General features: G+C 38.3%; 1 protein-coding gene across 1 annotated transcript in view; it reads left to right on the forward strand.

Annotated features, from left to right (window-relative positions):
• LOC115918846 (WSC domain-containing protein 2-like) overlaps positions 1-12,290 on the forward strand; it is a 56,846-nt gene extending 44,556 nt beyond the window's left edge. The window contains exons 4-8 of the mRNA XM_030992462.1: positions 4,785-4,924; positions 6,709-6,886; positions 7,756-7,920; positions 8,676-8,879; positions 9,868-12,290. Of these exons, the coding sequence (XP_030848322.1) occupies positions 4,785-4,924; positions 6,709-6,886; positions 7,756-7,920; positions 8,676-8,879; positions 9,868-10,235 (1,055 nt within the window). The 3' untranslated portion in view covers positions 10,236-12,290. The remainder of the gene's footprint in view (positions 1-4,784; positions 4,925-6,708; positions 6,887-7,755; positions 7,921-8,675; positions 8,880-9,867) is intronic.
• Positions 12,291-19,828: the final 7,538 nt, after the last annotated feature.

Here is a 19,828-nt window from a genome sequence, read left to right on the forward strand (position 1 = left end):
GCATGGAGTGTGGAAACAATACAGCCCGTGTAGTATGACTTTATTCCCAATGCGTGATTTACATGTAATACAATTCTCAACCCTTGAAAGTACTTGCTGTAAAAAAAAGTATTCGCAATTCTATGTAGAATGATGTCAGTGATTCAATATGAAATCTAGTCAGACTTCATCTACGTCTAACTGAACTGGAACGAGTAGCGGATTGGATCTAATACATGATTTAGATATACAAAAGTGGATAGATATTGTTCTACTTAAAATCTGTTAATACAAAAAATGCATGTACATTATTATATTGGTACCAAGCATATTTTGCGAGATAACTTCGTTAGGTGTTCGTATATGCCCTGTAATATGTATTGTCCAATTACTAATGTAAGTGACAGTATTCAAAATATGAATTTCCGGCTATAAAGAAGGATGAAGACATAAATGTAATTATTGGTTACAATTGGAAGAACATTAACATCATGTTTGCCAATCCTTCTCCATATTTACAGAGTTCCTTGTGTCGTGCCAAACCGAACCCCTTTTTAAAATGACATAATACCAGTGTTCCTGTGATCTTTATGAACTCATCCGTCGGGAGTAATTCTCTTTGCTGCTGAAAATGTCAGCTTGCCAAAGAGTTGACATTTTGTGGTGTCTTTATCTAATGGGGGTATCCACTATCCAGCAAGGGCTGAAGCGGGTGACCCCCCCCCCTCCTCTCTCCATTTGAAGGCCCACAAAACATCAAACCAAACCAACAAAAGGCAAAGCTGACCAGTTTCCTCCCCCCCCCCCCATTTTTGTTTTGTTTTGGATACTCATCGATGAAGTCTAGTAACGTGGATACTGATGTAACCACACAGCTAAATTAGCTCCTTCTTTGTATTTTGAGCCAACGGTAGACCACTTTAATGAGATTGGAATGATGGATGGTTTTCAAGAGATAGGGGTATTGACATAAGATGACATTTTGCTTGGAGATCGTTAGCCTTAAGTAGTGCATCGCCCATCAGCTTGCCGCAGGTTATTAAATACTATCTAATGACCCGGTCATACCGCAGTCACACCAACGAGACCAACGCCAAACCAACAGCACAACGGCATCAGACCGAAAGCAGAACGCAAACAGACCGACGCCAGACCGACAGCAGACCGTCACCCCCCCCCCCCCCTACTCCGGGGTCGGAATGACCGCATGCGTGTTACCAAAATGTCCGGTAAAGGGGTACTTTTCACACACCAAAGTCCGGCTCGTACATACGCAAAATTGACTTTACACACCGGACTTAGGGGGTGTTTTCAAAAGGAGGGAACACGCATATGCGTACCCTAAATAACACTGAGTGGGGGGGGGGGGGGCGGGCCGTCATCAGACCGACGCCAGACCGGCAGCAAACCGACGCCAGACCGACAGCACACCGAACAAAACAATGCTGGCAGATCGACAACAGACGGACACCATACTGTCTCCACAACGATAGCAGACCGGCGCCACACCGACGCCACACCGACAACAGACCGAACAAAGATTTAAGATTACCCCGAATGGTTCGATTTTGGAGTAGGTTTGGAGTTAGTTTGGAGTATTGATTATACTTCTGGAAGACAGGGTGGTAGGGAGGAGGATGGAGAGTGGGAGGGGGAAGGATAGACAATGTGTAATGATAGTGGTTATGGTGTAAACGTTTTGAAATAATGAAGAGGTTGATTACAACGGTGGTGGTGCTGCTGACTTTAAGACAGGAGGGGCGTTGTTTAGACAGTTATTTGGAACGGTGGTGTCTATTTTAGCACTCCGCTGGTGATGAGAAAAATTATCACGGCGATGGTGATGACAGTGACTACGATGTCGATCTTAACATCACAACCAAATATTTGGACGATGTTATGATAAGCATATGGTAGTGATAACGTTGGCATTGATAGGAAATGATGAGGATGTTAATTGCAGTGGTAACGTTGACGATGACGATGGCAGTAGATGACAATTATTACAATGTCGATTTGAAGAATGATAAATATAACGAAAGCGATGATGACAGCAGTAATATTATAGTAATAATCTCGTAACAAGGGGATCATTGAGATGGAAATAATCAGATAGTTACAGGAAAATAAACGAATATGCTTTGGAGCGTGAGGTTTGAAAAAGGCCTTGGTTATGATTACGATTGGAAAGATCCGCTCTTTGATATCAGCTCAGTCAATTGATGAGATTGATATTTTAGCTCGAGGCTGAGTTGTGACAGATTGATGAAAGGGAGGAAGAGACATTGATGTAATGTATCTGGTATACTTACCATGGATGATAATCACGATCTCATGATGAACATCAAGCATGATTTCATTCTGACAACGAAATCAAAGAGAATGGGCTTATTGCCAATTAGATTGAGATGCTGGTGTTGACACTGTAAAAATGAATTAGTGTTAACTGGCTGGTTTGTGCAATGGCGTAGTTACAGGGGCACATGGGTACATGCCCCCCCCCCCAAAAAAAAAAAGAAGAAGAAGAGGAAAATGCAAAAATAAATAGTAGGATTGAGAAAAAGAAAGGCAAAATACATGGTAGATGGAGAAGGGAACATGAAAGGAAGACATTGCGACCCCTCTCCTATATATCCCCCTTATTTTGTTTACCTTGATAATTTGCATTCCATTAATAATTTAAGAGCGGTTCCCCGGCCCCCAAACCCCCGACCCCAAACCCCCGACCCCAAACCCCCCGACCCCGCCCCTCCAATGTATGGACCCACGTTATGCCACTGGGCTAGTGGATTACACTGACGAAGATAATGAAGTTCATTAGTATAATGGTAATGATCACCTCATAACGAGATGCCGTGCTTTTATGAATCCCCGATGTGACATTGAGATCCTAGTCATGTGACATTGACACCCAGGTCATGTGAGATATCACATGGGATAATAAAGATCGACCTTCATCACACATTCATGGTAGCTTATGATAAAATGATGAAGAACCATCCTTGTAGGTTACTAAAAAGAAACCTCACCCCAAAGTAGATGTAGGTATTCTGAAAAATGAGATGCATTCCTGCCCTTTGATGTACAATACCCCTTACGAAAATGAACAAGAGATTTATAAATGAAGATATTCCTGGCATGATGTGATGTCTTTCAGCATGATATGGGCGCAGCCATTTTCTTGAAAATGTGACGTACCAGGTGAAGTTATACATGTATCATCCACCTAGCTTCAGTTTTAAAGACTTTTTCATTAAATAACAAAACCTTTACTTATCAATGAGGGGAATTGTAGCTGAGAAGGAAAAATTATAAATGGGGAAAATACATAACAGGGGAACAATTATAACTCATTTCTTTAAGAATACTAAAATATAGCATTTGACAAATCTATTTCTTTTATGCGAAACATTCAGCCCATCGCAGAAGAACAACAGCTTATTTATGTAATTTTCGTTCTGGCAAGTATCATAAAGCACAGTAGGAGTTGAATGAAATGCTTCATCACCACACACACCTGGTAAGGAAGCATCCTTAACATTTAAGTACATTAAATTAATAAACAACCTCACATAGTACGTCATGCTATCAAGAAAATGACGATGCCGATGCTGAGTGGCATTGAATTGAGTATTGCTTGCAGTTGTTCGCCTATTTATGTTACGCTTTTGTACGTATTTGTACTTATGTTTTAATTGAAAAATAGGAAACTACAAAGACATTCTTCATCTTACGAATGAAATGAACAGGAATTCTCCTATAAATTATATTTTCAATTTCAACGAAACTCTACCTCGAATTGAGAATGGTTTGAAATGATAATGCAATTTCGTTGATGGGTAGCTATTGATGATGACTCCCAAGACCATTTCCCATCATGATATCAGAACCGCCCTCTTGTTGAGGGTTCTATTTACAACATTTTGTGGAACTATCTCGGATGGGCCGTCGTCGAAGAGATGGAGAAAGTGTGGTTTGGCACGCGATATTGGATGTTGGCGTAATGCCATCAAACACTTATACAATATAAATGGGAAAATGGGAAAATGTCAAGCAGCGCGTTCAATTTATTTCCATATAAATTAGGAGGCAAACCCGCTCTTAGAACTCTTATAAATCTGTTGGGGTGCCAGTGTGTTTTAGACTGTGAAATTACTCTCTTTCTATTACTCGCTTCCTAAATCTGTCCCATGGATTCCACGAGAGTAATTTAGCTGTTTCCGAAGCGTCTCCTCTGGAGCTGGAGAAATCAGGCCATACTAAATTACATGTGACGTAGATTGATACAGGTTCACTACTCGTCAAGAAGAACACTGGATTTGTGTTCGTTAAAGTTGTTAGTCAACTCCACCTATCCTAATATGTACTATGGACAAATACATTAAAAACACTGTGCTGTGTTTTGGAGTGCATCTCCATGCACCATACAAATTTGGCAATCCTTTCTTCTCTTATATTTCATCTATGTAATCTGTTTAGTGTTGTGTTCGATTACCTCACCCACTGGATGAAATATCTCACCCCCCAAATGAAACACGGGGTAATAGTCGAATTTCTTCCAAGTGCATTCAGGAAACTCAGACAGAAAACATGAAAACTTTTGAAAGGGGCGCGTTTCCTTTTTTAAACATTTAACGATGACGTCTTCCCCTCAAACTTAGGTAAGCCTCTCAGGGCAATTTTAGAAAGACATACAAGTACGATTTATTACATGCGCACTACATCTTTTGTAGCTCTCATGAGTTGATATTTACCTTTGGGAAATAAACATAACAGAAATTCTGTTCTTTTTCTTTGATTCACAGAGGAAGGTCCAATGAAAGGTTTTCGAGATGGATACCGGAGCTGTGCGGAAAGACCAGACGATTACACTTCCTTCACCAAATTCATGGAAGAAAGTGATAAAATGACAACCTCTATTTGTATTACGATTTGCGAAAAACAAGTAAGTTGATAATAATTTACATAATGTTTATTTTGTATTTACGTGTAGGCCTATAATGAAATGAGAGAAATGAATGAAAATACTTTTTAGGCAACTTTTGACATCTGAGGACCAAATCCCTTTGTTTAATTATTCATTTATTGGTCATTGTTTGATCGTTGGATTTTGTGGTTTTCTTTGAGTCCACGCTGCGACTTCGGTTCTTCACAACTACCCAACCCCCTCGCCCAGCCCCCTCGCCCAGCCCCCCCCCCCTTCCACCAACCGCCCCTCCCAACTGCTCCCTCTCAACTGCTCCCTCCCGAGTATGCAAATGCCATTGAGGGAAATGAAAACACTAGGGAAGTATACCAGGTACAACTGAAGGATAACAAAGGGCTTCAGAAAAGCATAGAATATTTCTCCTCATTTGGCAGTTATATTGGGATGATGGGTATCTGTTGAAACAAAGGATGTATACCCTATTAATGTAAGTTGTTATTTGTTTAACAAGGATTAACAAAGGGGGGGGCACCCTACAATACATTGCTATATCAAGCGGCGTCGTGTTACCAGAGATTGTACATGTGATTTCAATGTGTACTGTTTGGGTAATAAAGGTCTTTAAATCATTCATTTTTAATGTAATTATTTTGTGCCATAACATCAGCCCATTATTTGATTGAACCTAGTGCTAGTAGCGATAAATGATGCTGATTGATTTTATCTATTGTGTGTATGCATGCCTGGTACTAAGCAGTACCTGATTAATTAGTATCATATCGAGGGGTCAGTGAAACAAAGACGTAACTCCATTTTGGCCATTTTGAGAAAAAGTGGTTTGTGTCACTGAGCACTTGGGCCTTACCGAGTTAAGTCTATGTTTCACTAGCCATTGACTTCAATGGAGTGTTGGTTGGAGTTAAGTCTTTGTGTTTCCTGCAAAGCCCACATTTTCTGAACATTTTGATATCAAATACTCATTTTGGCAAAATATGGAGTTACGTCTTTGTGCCACTGAACCCTCGATATATACGACGCAAATACATCTCCAAAGAGACGGTCCAATGAAATGGAACTTCCAATATTAAGAGTTATGATTTATTAATGGATTCATTAACTCTTCACTTGGTTACTTCGTCTCTGTCTGGGCGGTCGCTTGTTTACCACACATGCAATGTTGCACAAAACACCGATCGACGGAAGGATCTCTTCGTGAAACATAATGGCTTTGCAAAAGTACCTGTTTCCAGTCTCCATAGCAACCCTCTCAACACCGAAACATATTATTCTTGCACTGGAATTGGTTAAATAATTGTAAAACATTTGTATCTATCCTATGGTGAATACAATGTGATACAGGGAGATTACTTGTGTACTATATATAAACAGTTAAGGAAATTGCTGGAAAGGTGTCCGAATAGTGACACATTTATGTATTATGTGTGCAGTAAATAAAAAGACAGAGATAATAATAAATTATTTTAATATCACTTGCAAATTAGATGCAGTCCCTATATTAATAGTATTAATATAAAGCACCTCGATTGAGGTTTTATTTTCATAAAAATCCCAAAATTCTCCAAAATTATTTATATTGTTTGATTGGTTGCTTTTACTTATATTCCATGCAAAATTGGCCAAGCATATCACATTTTACAAATTATTAAAATCTCTTTATGTCATATGGAAATAGATTATCCTGAATCATAGTAATTAATAACATAACAGAATGTTTTGTAAATCATCTTCTTTCTTTTTCTTTCTTTCTTTCTTTCTTTCTTTCTCACTTACTTTCCCTGCAGTCTCTGCCTCTTGCAGCATTATTTCGCGGATCCCAATGTCACTGCGGCTACCTCACACATAACTACACCCTTCGTCACACGGTGGAGCCCAGCGAATGCCAGGAGCCTTGCGCAGGTGATTCCAGTGTCTTCTGTGGCGGGACAAACTACTATGCAATCTACCAAACAGGCGTCGAAGGTAATGTTTTTACAACTTTTTGTTAATTCATTTTATTCATTTGCTGTTTCGTTTGTTTATTGAATTGTTTTTATATTCACTTTTTCATTAATTCAGTTAATATATTTATTCATCTATTTATCTATATTGTTTCATTAATTTGTTGATTTATTCATTCATTTATGTAATTTCCAGGAGCATAAATATAATCTATGACAGCACACATAAATGATGACATTACTATTAATATCAGAAAATATGAATAACAACCAATACCTCGAAATTGCCCAAAAGAAATACAAATTTTTGTATAAGGGCTCCAGCTCGGTTGTTTTTTTAAAGAGAAAAAGTTGTTACAACCCCCGACCCCCTCCCCTCAAAAGGTGAAAATATAAAGGAAACGATAAAGGGTGTGTGAATTTTGTGAACAGAGCAGAAAATGAGTGGGATGTAATTTTCTTCATGCTCCTGTATGATTTTTAATACCTGCAGAATGTTTCCGAACGAAGCATAAACGGTTTAATCTATGTTTAACAAGTTCAAAGATACTATCAGCGCATGGGAAGATAAGGTGCAAAGTTGTTAAAAAGCATTGAGACGAATGCCTGGATACATGTGTATGAATATTATGTGATCATTATTCATTTATGCATCGAAGCTACGTTCAGCTGGAAGTGTTCTTTTTAAGAAGGCAAACAAAAGGAGCACTTTCTATCACTTTGGCCTTGCTGATCTAAAATGCACAAAGTGGGACTTCTCCATGATGAAAAGATATGTGGATATTTGGAATCATTTGAACCATCTACGAACTGGTCTATTCAATGAAAATCTCACCCTATTAACACTATTTCTCCTCCCCCCCCCCCCCCCCCCCTCCCCATACCTCACAGATTCACGGTGTACCAATATAGTGATGGGGAAGGAGCGAACCTTTCCGCTGATAACTCTAGCAAGTTTTCCTGGCTCAGGTAACACATGGGTCCGGTATCTAGTGGAGAGGGCTACGGGTATCTTTACCGGTAGCTACTACGACGATGGAGATCTCTACAGAAAAGGTATGTGCCCCCCCCCCCCCTCTAAAAAAATACCCCCAAAATACCGATTTAAAAAAGAAAGACAAAATAGAGAAAAGGGAAAAGATGAGAGGTGGAACAACCAGAAACGACGATGTTAGAAGTACTTCCGGTATCCTCACTTTAATCGGTTTCCTTGGTGACCCCCCCCCCCCCCCCCCCCCCACTCCACCCAGATGCTAGTCCCCCCTCCCCCTCAGTTGCAGACCCGTGCTACACCACTATAATTATACAGCTTTATCTATTGTACGAAAAATATATCCTGAACATCAATGTTAGTTGAATAGATGGATCCATGTAGGGAACAATAACACCCCCCTCCCCCTTTGAAAAAAGGGTTTTCGCTACTTCTACATCTCCTGATGATATCACTAAGTTTGGTTATAATGAAAGTAGTGATCGAGGACCACTATCCAAACTAATTCAACCTTCCACTCCTTTTTTCATTTTTTATTTTTTTAAACCACTTCTCTTTCATTCTATTCCATACGTCATTTCTACTCGCCTCTTTCTCAATCTTCTCTTATCTTCTCTTTATGATTCTCTCTCTCTCTCTCTCTCTCCCTCTTTCTTTCGCTCTCCTAGTTGTTTTCTCTTTCCATCTCAAATTCTGTTCCATTTTTCTTTCTTTTGCAATTCCTATTATTTAACACCTAGCCATCACCTTACCTCTGACATTTTTACAAAACTCCTCAAGCCTAACACGCTGTCACCAATGTCTTTCTTCTCCTACTTAGGCTTTCTTGGTGAGAGGGAGAACTGGAGAAAAGGCAACACGATAGCAGTGAAGACACATCGCTTTGATGAAGAGCATATCTCATCGTTTGATGGCGCTATACTCATCATCAGGAACCCTTACAAAGCCATCATGTCTGAACATAATCGAAAGTTTGGCGGTCACACTGGATTCGCCAACGAGAAGCACTACACACAGGGAACAGGTGAGATATTAGGGACTTTTAGATTTGCGTCGACATAGTGGACTGCTACGTGTGACGTCCTTTTAAAGGCCCACTGCACTACTTGTAGCTACTTGCGCCCTCTATATAACAAACAATACCTAATCGGTGACCATTGGTCCCCCAGATCCTCTTTTTCTTATGTTAACTGAGAGCTGAGTTGATAAGATAACCACCTATCCAGTGACCTTGTAGGGCGGTCTAATCCCTCCTGTAAACTATGGCAGATAAGCTTTAAGGCAATGCTGGTGCCTTATAAGGACGTCACACGTAGCAGTCGACTATGTCGATGTGCAAATATAAAAGTCCCTATTCAAAGATTAGGCTAGAGTGAAAACGCCCCATCCCTTGGATAGAGCGTTAAATAGAGGCCACTTGTCGAGGAGAGTCACCACTTGTTTGAATTAGAATAGAGGGCAAAACCCAGGTTACACAATGGTGCACCTGCACATTCCACTAAAGCAGTTATATAGGGGGAAAACCCCAAGGGTCACAGTGATTAAAGGTCGACTTACTGATAATAAAATACAATTAAAACAAAATCTTTCTCCTCCAGAGAAAAACAGGAACCAAAAGAGAAAACAAAACTAGTTTACCATTTTTAAAAGGACATGAAATCTTGTGTTAAAGCATCAATAGATACAATATTTCACTATAGTATGTTCAAGGATTTTTTAAAATCTTGGGTCGTTGATGATCCTCATGATTGACTAGCTAATGTAAAAGTCAATATTTTATGTTTTATGAATATATGTCATCATGGTTATTAGCAATGATATTCCCTTGATAGCTTCGATTTGTATCCCATTCGTACTACAGGCAAACATTATTTTGATCCAAATCTCTCTTATATTCAGTTTTCAAGTATATAACCAGTCATTTGTTTTTACTAAACGTTACTATAATAAGTATATGTTGCCTATGTGACACAAACTGATAACGTGATGAATTTCCTTGCTTTGTTTTACAGAATGGATCGACTTCGTGGCTGGTAAGTCACGGACCTGGACCAACACAGCCTTGAACATCCTCCAATACAGCAAGAAGATCCTAGTCATCCATTACGAGGACCTCCGAAACGACCCGTTCGAATCGCTCAACAAGATGGTCCAGTTCCTGGGCCAGCCGCCCAACGAAGAACGGATCCTCTGTACGCTGAGCTCACCGGACGGCAAGTTTAAACGACGAGAGAGTACCCGGCAGAAACTCAGCTTCGACCCGTATACGGACGAGATGAGAGAGGTCCTGTCACTCTATATCAAGAGCGTGGAGATGGCGCTAAAACTGAAAAACCAAAGTGCATTGCCGAAAGACTACAACCCCCATCTTAAATTATGACACTGATGGGAATAAAGAGCGGGAAATTACAAGGTGTTAAAAATCTAAGCCATAGTTAAAAACCTCCAATCGACTACGGGCAGACTAAAGAGAAAATAAGAGACAACAAAATACATATCAAAGTATGGGCAAAAACATGGAACTCTACTTTCTTTTGGTCTTTACTTTAAAGAAGAAACCGCATTGAATCTTGTTACCCTTATTAAGTGTGTATTTACTTGTTGGGCCTCTTTGGCCGCCCATAGTAAATTGATGGTTGAGAACACGGTTTATGTTCAAATTTTATTTTGTGAATTCCAGCCACTGTGCTGTTGTACTATTGCAAGCAAACATGTCTTTCTATAGTCATTTACAGATTTTATCATAACAAGTTATTTCTATATGTGGTGATAGGAGTGAAGCAAAATGACCTGGGCCCCATTTCACAAAACTTGTCATCAATGAAAAATGACAGTTATTGTTATGAGCTAGTGAATTCCTTGCTTCTGAATGGTTATCAGCAGATTTGTCATTGACAAATGGCTTTGTGAAACGGGTCCTTGGTTTAGTTCAGAGGATGCAATGATTGTATTGTATGTGTTTTACTTGAGAATAAAAAATTCGATTCATTGTGCACGGTCATCAAATCTATGCTAATTCTGATCTGTATTCAATGAAAATAAACTTGGCGTTATGAAATCAATCTACATTTAACCTTGGCTTACGTAGGTTGACTTTGCGATGAAAACCTGGACCAAGTATATGCATTCAATAAGATAGATAAAATTAATTATGTAATGTGCAATTATTTTATTTTTCTTCAGTGAATCTGCATCAGAGGTGGAGGGGGGGGGGGCACGTTCCCCCTCAATTTTTTTAGGGAGCTGAAATTTTCCCCCTGGAAAATTTGAAAAAGTGCACACAAAAATATGTTCTTGTATGCGAGAAAAACAAATTATTCTTCAGTTTCACTTATTAATTAACGGATATTGCAATATCGTGACGACTGTGACGTTGTTTTATTTCGCGAAATGTGTATCCATGTATCATGAGTAATCATAATGTTAATTGCAGCTGTATTTTTTTTATGATGTCTCCAAGAAAATGCAATATATAGATTACCCCGCTTGTGAAATGTGTATCATAAGAGACCAAACTGCATTTTCATTACATTCCTAAATGTTAACGCGTAATAGTTTTATTTGGTTTATTATTTATGTGGAAGTTTCATCGCTTAGGAATAAAGAGTAAATATATAACAATAGATAGAAAATAACATATTCTCATTTCACTTGGAAGTTATGTCTGAATTCATCAAATATAAGTGGTCAAAACAATGATTTGACAAGCTTATTCAAATAACTAGTCTTCCATTTCAGACTTCATCTGGCACTATATCAGCTGAAATATTCCGTAGTCCTAGGCTCCAGTTAAACTCAATTAGGAAGAGATATAAAACCTATCTGCACTAGTTTGGCCAGGAGAGATTAGAACTCCCTGCATGGTCACTGACGGGTAGTTATCTCATCAAATCAGCTCTCAATTATCATAAGAAAAGGGGAACCATGGGGATCAACGGGTACCGCTTAGGTATTGTTGGCTATATAGAGGGCGCAAGTAGCTACAAGTAGTACAGTCCCACTTAAACCTAGTGTAACCTAGTCCAATGATTTATGGAGCGAAAGTTATAAACCTCTTTACTTTGTACATATACTGAACTTCTCTAACTAATGGAATGCATTACGAACCCTGTAATGATATGAAAATAAGATATTGATTTTATGTTGACACGACTATTGTTCATTCATTAATTAATTTATCTATTTATTAATTATTTTGTTAATAAATTTATTTATTCATTTATTTATTTATTCAGTTAATTTTGTATTAATTAATTAATTAATTTATATGGATTTATTTAGTTAGAGAATTACGGTGATGTACACTGGGTGGGGAGTTTGACACGTATAGCGCTCCATAAATCAGTAGAATAAAATAATCTACAATGAAGTTAGTACGCTCGTAAAGTATGCCAGTCTTTATGAGCTTTACGTCATAAGCAAAGCCCCCCCCCCCTCATATTGAAGAACATTTTTTCCACATTACATTGAAGAACTACAAATCAATTTTCAATTTAATTTTCAATTTCAATTTATTCATGTTTCCAACAAAACATTACAAATCAATTATAAGCATTTTAAACAAACGTAAGAAATACATGTTGGAAACAGAGGGGTCGACTAAAAAGCAATGCTTATACAATCTTATACACCTCAAATGATACTTAGTAATAATGAGTAATTAAATTAACTAATCCGTAACTACAAAAGGAACTACAAAATAGGGGAAAGAAAAAGGGGGATGCAACAGAAACGAGAAAGGGACAAGACAATGCTTTACACGACAAAGATAAAAGAACACGGTCATAATACAAAGAGTAGACAATGACAAAAAGAAGTGGGAGATCGAGGTTACAGAAACTAATACAAAATGACGAGCTGCATGAGTGAGAACCGCAATTGTTTATCATTAACGTGTAAATGAAAAATTATATACTGTATTTATGTGTAATATCAAATCAAATCAAATGTTTTGTATATTTTGGTAATTTTATAAACAATTACAATCAAATGCGTTGTATATTTCTTAAAGAGTTGTAAATTCCTTTGAAGTACTCTGTGTGTGTTGTGGAGTGATTATCGACTCTTCGGGCTTATTAATTTATAGGGATCACCTTTTGGAGTTGAATCCACTACAACTTATAGTGGAATCGACTCTAAAGTAGTTATTTGAGTTACTCTTTTGAGAGTGAAATCCAGAATTTTAACGTCTATTTCAGCTCTGAAACCAGGCGATTCCAAATATTACTGATTCCTAATGTGACTCGTAAAAGAGTGGATTTCCTATCCTCTACGTTCAGAGAGTAAAATGTTGGATGTGTTATCTATTTGTCAATGAATCGCTCGTTATGCTGCCATCTCTAGGTCAATCTCCTCTCACTAAAGCTGTTTATTATTGTTTTATGGCAAGACATTGATTTACATTTGCCACACTCCACCCAGGTGAAGTAAAGTAAATGGGTACCCGGTAGGAATTTATTCCTTGAAATGCTAGAGCGCCGTATGGCAGCCGTGCTAAAGTCAGGGTAATAATCGGGAGCGCCGGGAGGGTCAAATCTGACTGACATGAGCGCTATACAAGAACCCACTTATATTATTATTTATTATAGTATTGTTTCGTCACGGTCTCGATCCTCTATATCAGTGACTTTGGGTATTGCCATTTTCGGATGTGTATGATCAAACACATGGAATATTTCATAAAACATGTTTTTGTTTCTTAATTATATATGTGGGTCGATTATACATTACAGTATCCGTGCCTTTCGAAGTCATTGAATGAATCGTAAGGTTTACCATTATGTAAAGTATGTGGAATTAAAAATTCCAGCAAAACGCTATACCTACCTGGCTACCTGGCTGCCACCGTCATTTGCTGGCGATTGGCGACCACATCTGCACATGTTCTTGTTGTCTTTCTCCATTTGTTTCTATCCTGTGCTAATCTTTTGGCTTCTGAATTATGTGAGACCTTTCCATTCTTTGATGTTGTCAAACCGCTGCTTTCTCTGTCTGCCTCTTTTCCTTTTTCCTTTTCCTTCTACTTGGCTATTTATTATTTGTGCTGTTAAGGGGCTATACAGAAACAATACATTATTTTGACAGTTGACTTGTACTATTGGATGCTCAGACCCCTTTACATCCAGATAATGATATGAGAAAAGAGACAATTCTCTCAATGAAATTATATAAACTCAGTCAATTGGAGCTTGACAACATTACTCTTCAATGTGCAATGTGGCAATGAAATTCATTCGACATTATATTTCGTTTACACCAACGCCCAAACGTCTCGATTTTACTAAAGATCGTGAGGTTTGGACTATAGTGTATAATATATGCCCCTAATATTTGTGTCTCTGTTCTTGTTTGTGGAGTTACTGTATTATTGATATCTTATATATACAACTTTGTGCGATACTATCACGGTCTTTCTGACATAACTATGTGTATTATAGCATATGATAAGTGCATTTTCAGATCAATTATATTTACAAATCTCTATTTATATTTACTCATGATTGGGTTAACAATAAACAAGTTAATTCTATTTACTTGTATTTCGGCTTTAAAAATATTTCAAACGGGATTGCAATGTGCTACAGGTCTGCAGGGTGTATGAGTTATACCTGCTTTTAATTATGTAATGAAATTGTGTTTATGTTGTACTGAATATACGATATAATATGATTGTCTCCCCTTTTAATTGTTCATCTTCCTTGTCATGCCGCATGCATACATTAATATATCCGCAGGTCGTGTTATGAATGTACCTCTGTGAGAAACATCTATATTGAAATTCAGACCTCTAAGATGTATTCATATTGAATGTATATGCCGCTACAGATTTATTTTTCTATCCCTAGTCGTTATAATCACCATGCTCCTTTTTTCTCCTAAACCTTTTGGTTACGGGTGTTGCTATGAGTTCATTCCAATTATATTCTCTTGATTGTGTTGGCTTTTCTTTTTAAATGCATTATTTTTAGTGTTTACTAGACAAGCTTTTTAAATAGAGACAGTTTCGATGTTTCCTTAATTTTACTTCTGTTATTGTGACTATGAATCGGAAAATGAGATGCAATGTTTGAGTTGTTTGTGAGTATGATGACGCTAGCTGCACTGGGTGTGGAAAATGGACGCCCCCCACCCCCCCCCCCCCCATCCCCATCCCCATTTTTAATTTGATGCTACAAAATGTATCACCCGATCATAAGATGTGTTCAGTCAATTCAAAGTAGTGGCGTTGCGGACACACGACGTTCGCGTTCAGTGCGGCCGCCGTATGATATCCATATAGAGATCTATAGTATTATATAGATCTCAGTCACACCGCCGCGCCGGCCCCTGGTCAGACGGCCAGGCCGACTCCATACCGACCAATTCGTGGCCATTGGGGGCAATCCACATTTGTATTCGATCTATTATCGGTCTGGTATCGGTCTCGTTAATGTGAGTGGGGTATATAAGCCGTGTTCAGAGGAACAGTTTGGTCCTGATTCTAAATAGATCATGAAATGTATCTGTCTAGACGGCAAGAAATGATATCTCTCCGTAAATATGGACACTATGGGCAGCGAAATGTCAGCTTTAATAATTTAAAGGTCGTCTGTGCAAGACGTTCGATAATATCGCTCTTCATGCAGGCATCATGTTCTGCAGAACATCTCATCCCGTATGGACAGCAAAATTATTTCATTCAAATAATACGTGATCAGCAGGGCCGTAGCCAGAGTTTGATGTTTGGGGGCACATACATGTAATTGATCGACGTCCTGGGGAGGGGTCTAAAAAAGTTCAACCGATCTTGGATTTTTTTTATTTTTATTTATTTATTTTTTTTTTTTTTGGGGGGGGGGGGGGGGGGGCACGATCCCCCCTTTGGCTACGGGCCTGGTGATCAGAATCATGGGGGGGGGGGGTGTCCTTGTGAATATGCGCGATTTGAGATGTGTTGTATTCTTCATGTTATTATCATGATCATGATTGATATTTTGTACTGATGCTTTCATTCCGTGGTTATGTGGTTTTGATATTATCGGTGATTCAGTAATGTGTCTTCGGCTGTACCGATTCAGAACCAAAGTGTGTGATTTAGAATATTCTTCTGTAATAAAATATACTACGAGATTAAAGATTCCATTGTATTTAGAAAGACACTGGTGTGCCCGGACTGTTCATATCCTTGAAAGTGTATATTATTATATTTTAGACAATAATATCGTATGATTGGTCTAGAAGTCAGATTGTGATTGGAAAAATACTGAGGGGTGTGGAGAATAATGGAAATCCGAAAAGAGGGAAGGATAGGAAAGATCAAGACAAGAGGAAAAAGAGAAGTAGAAAGAGGAAGGGGGTGTGGTAGAAGAAGGAGGAGGAGGAGAAAGAAAAGAAGAAAGATCAAGAGAAGATGAAGGTAGACAAGGAAGAGAGGAAGAAGAAAAATAGGAAGAGCAAAAGTAAGAGGATGAGGAAGGGATGGACGAGGAAGAGTAGAAGAAGAAAGATCGAGAGAAGAGGAAGATAGAGTAGAAAGAGAGGAAGAAGGAAATAGAAAGAGGAGTAGGAAGGGGTGAGAGGGGGAGGAGGTGAAGCAAAAGAACTATAAGAAAAAGAAGAAAAAGCGGAATGAAGATGAGGAGAAGGAGAATGTTGAAAATATCGATGATGGAGTTCTTCTTTCAATTGAGTACATCCCTCTTTACAGAGCATTGTCGTATTATAATGGGGTGTGCAGGTGGACCACTACTATATGACACCGGGGTTTCCCCCCTACTCTTATACGACTAGGTTCTTAACGTGCAGAGGTAGTGACTCTTCTCTACACGGGGCCTCCATTTAACGTCCTATCTGAGGGACGGAGTGTTTTCCACTTAACATAGCCTGCGTCTATATGAAACAAGGGGAGGGGCGTGTTAACTCACAACGCAGGCTTCAGTCATCCGCCTGAGTTGTCATGTTGCTCATAATGATGATGATGTGATAGTAGGTGATGGCGATGATCGTTGTGATGATTATAATGACGGTCATGATGACAATTATGGAAACAAAAGTAATGAAAGAGCTAAAGTTGAGTGTACATTTACGTCTACAATGTACTGATGACATGTACAATAATTACAAGAGTCGCACAAACACACACAAGAGAAATATTGAAAATTGAATACCTCTTCTGGCCCAGGGTATCTGACTTTGATTTGCGGGCTTCTTTTAATTTTGCGCTCAAAACAATTTTTTTTCGTTCTTGAAAACAGATAAGAATTGTCAGCTATTTACTACACCGTGCTGAGAGATTCACTCAGTCACACGGTGCCAGGTAAAAATGTCAGAGGTAAAAATGTCAGAGGTAAAAATGTCAGAGGAAAAAATGTCAGAGGAAAAAATGTCAGAGGAAAAAATGTCAGAGGTAAAAATGTCAGAGGAAAAAATGTCAGAGGAAAAAATGTCAGAGGTAAAAAATTAATGTCAGAGGTAAAAATGTCAGAGGTAAAAATGTCAGAGGAAAAAATGTCAGAGGTACAAGCAAAAAAAATGAGTGCCGTCATAATATCTCAACACTTTTATTACACAGAATGTTGAGACGTACTGCTACTGCATGGGCTAGTCTCTTATATTCCTTTCTTCCATAATGTAAATGGTATAAATGGCTGTGTGTTGTATTTCGTACATGTCCCGAGGATAATACAATGTGGAAAATAGATTTTGAAATTTATTTTGTTGTGATCAGGCTTGCATATAATGAATGTCTAACATTTTTTGATATTTTGAATTGGTTGATGTGTTAATGTTTGTGAAACGGACCGGTTTGGCCGGTGGCAGCCTGCAACATAGCCCGTGTAACATTCCAGAGACGAACAAAGACCAAACGAAGAAATGAAAATTCTCGACAAAAGTCAAGTGTTAAAGTGAGTAGTGCATTTAGTACAAAATAGTTACATAATCACGAGGAATCACGAAAAGTTACATATAAGGGCTGGGCGCCCCGAACTCTGCTAAAGCTTTTAGCACCTCATGGCGGCAAAGGAAGTGGAGTAAGAATGAGAAAAAACAAGAAGTCGCCCGAAAAGTAAAAAGTCGCTCCGAAAACTAAAAACCCACTCCAAAAAGTAAAAGACCGTCTCAATTCAGAAGCTCATCCCCATTTTAAACTCTCCGACAATTACAAATAGGCCTAACGATGTAATTTAAACCGAACCTCTGCAAAGCGCGCGCTTCTCTAAAATGTGATGGTGCGATTGGCATTTAAAGATAAAGTTGAGTTCTGGTCTTGCGATTGCATTGTGAAAGAAACGGTGTGGAAGCAATCAGAAAAGATTGATCATCTAGCATAAACATGTAAGTATTGGTGTGTAGTGCAAGGTTTTGGAGTCATCAAAATGATAAAATCTTTGGTACACAGAAAGATATTGATATGGGACTACACAAACATATGGCATACATTATTATCGGGCCTCATTTTAAAGCTGTTACTTGTCATATCTGGGATATGAAGTCATATGAAATAGATTTTCAGGGAATAACTTTTTTCTTTGATGTTCTTCCACACTTGCATAATAAGAATGATAACAAACGCTCACACATTATTGTTCACTTTTCCCCAGAACTCAACCTTCTCTTTAATTGATGTAACATGGGCGGCTTGCTGCTTTGTATCGGAGTAACAAAGCTGCTTATTGATTTTTCCCAGACTACTCTATACCGCAATAGTAATCGACAATATTTTATTGCAACGTGAGCACTTCGGGAATGTGATGGTGCGGTTAGCACTGATAACATGGCTTTCTGCTTTGTTTCAGCATGGACCCTACTTTCAGAGTATCAAAATACCAAGCCCACAAGAAAGTGGAATTGTCGGAAATATGCATTTATTGGAAATTACATATAATAGTAGTCATTGCCACGCAGTTGAAATGTCCAACAATCTTCAAAAGTGAAGGAGAAGTGGGGGGGGGGGGGGGGGGGGGGTCATAGATATCTGTTCCTATTTTGTGGGCTGTACTGACTTTTCTTTTTTTTTAATGATTACACCATGGAGCGACAACTCAGCCTATAAAACATGGCCAAACTTCTCGATTTTAGAAATCTTTTCCCCCAGAAGTTTGCTCAGTGTACCAATACCATTTGCTTATACAAAAGCATAATATACCGGTATATCAATATTGAATAAGGCAGACTAATGGGACATGCATGGTTGCTACTCCGAGTTTCACGCCTTGCAAGCGATCATCAGACAACTGATAGCTTTCGTCAAAGTACATGATTCCTCTACAACCTTGGTACAAATACGCACAAAATAAGAGCTTTACAATACAATAAGACTACAATACCTGAATACAATACAATAAGAATACTCATGAGTAATTCCAATTGTATTTTATTAGTTAAGTCTTATTTTAGGGGTATTTGTACCGATTTAAAGGAGAAGTCCACCCTGAAATTAAGTTAGTTTTAATAGGAGTAGAAAAATGAGACAAACAAGTCAGTGAAAGTTTGAGCAAATTCCGATTAAAAATAAGGAAGTTAGGATTTTTGAAGTTGTGATCAATCAAACACAAATTGGCAACTCTATGACGTATCATGCGAGCTCAACTTCCATTTGCTCAGTACTAAAAAAATCTAAAATTTTCATTTTCCCTCAAGAAAAATTTCAACCATGCATGCACCCTAAATATAATAATTGCAAATATGTTTCTATACTCCCCCTGCAAGGAACAAATATATATTCCGTCATCAATAACGAAGAAAACATGATTTTATGGAATATTATGCACAAAGCAAATGAAGGAGAGCTCGTATAATAAGTCACAGAGTTGCAAATTTGTATTTGATTGATCACAACTTCAATAATTCATAACTTTCTTATTTTCATTCAGAATTTGCTCAAACTTTCACTCACCTGATTTTCTTATTATTCTGCATCTATCGAAACAAACTTATTTTGGGGATGGACTTTCCCTTTAAGGTTGTAGGATAACCATGTACTTTTAAGAATGC

Source organism: Strongylocentrotus purpuratus, unplaced genomic scaffold (assembly GCF_000002235.5).
Source record: "Strongylocentrotus purpuratus isolate Spur 01 unplaced genomic scaffold, Spur_5.0 spur5_scaffold_2, whole genome shotgun sequence".
In the NCBI taxonomy this organism is placed as follows: Eukaryota; Metazoa; Echinodermata; class Echinoidea; order Camarodonta; family Strongylocentrotidae; genus Strongylocentrotus; species Strongylocentrotus purpuratus.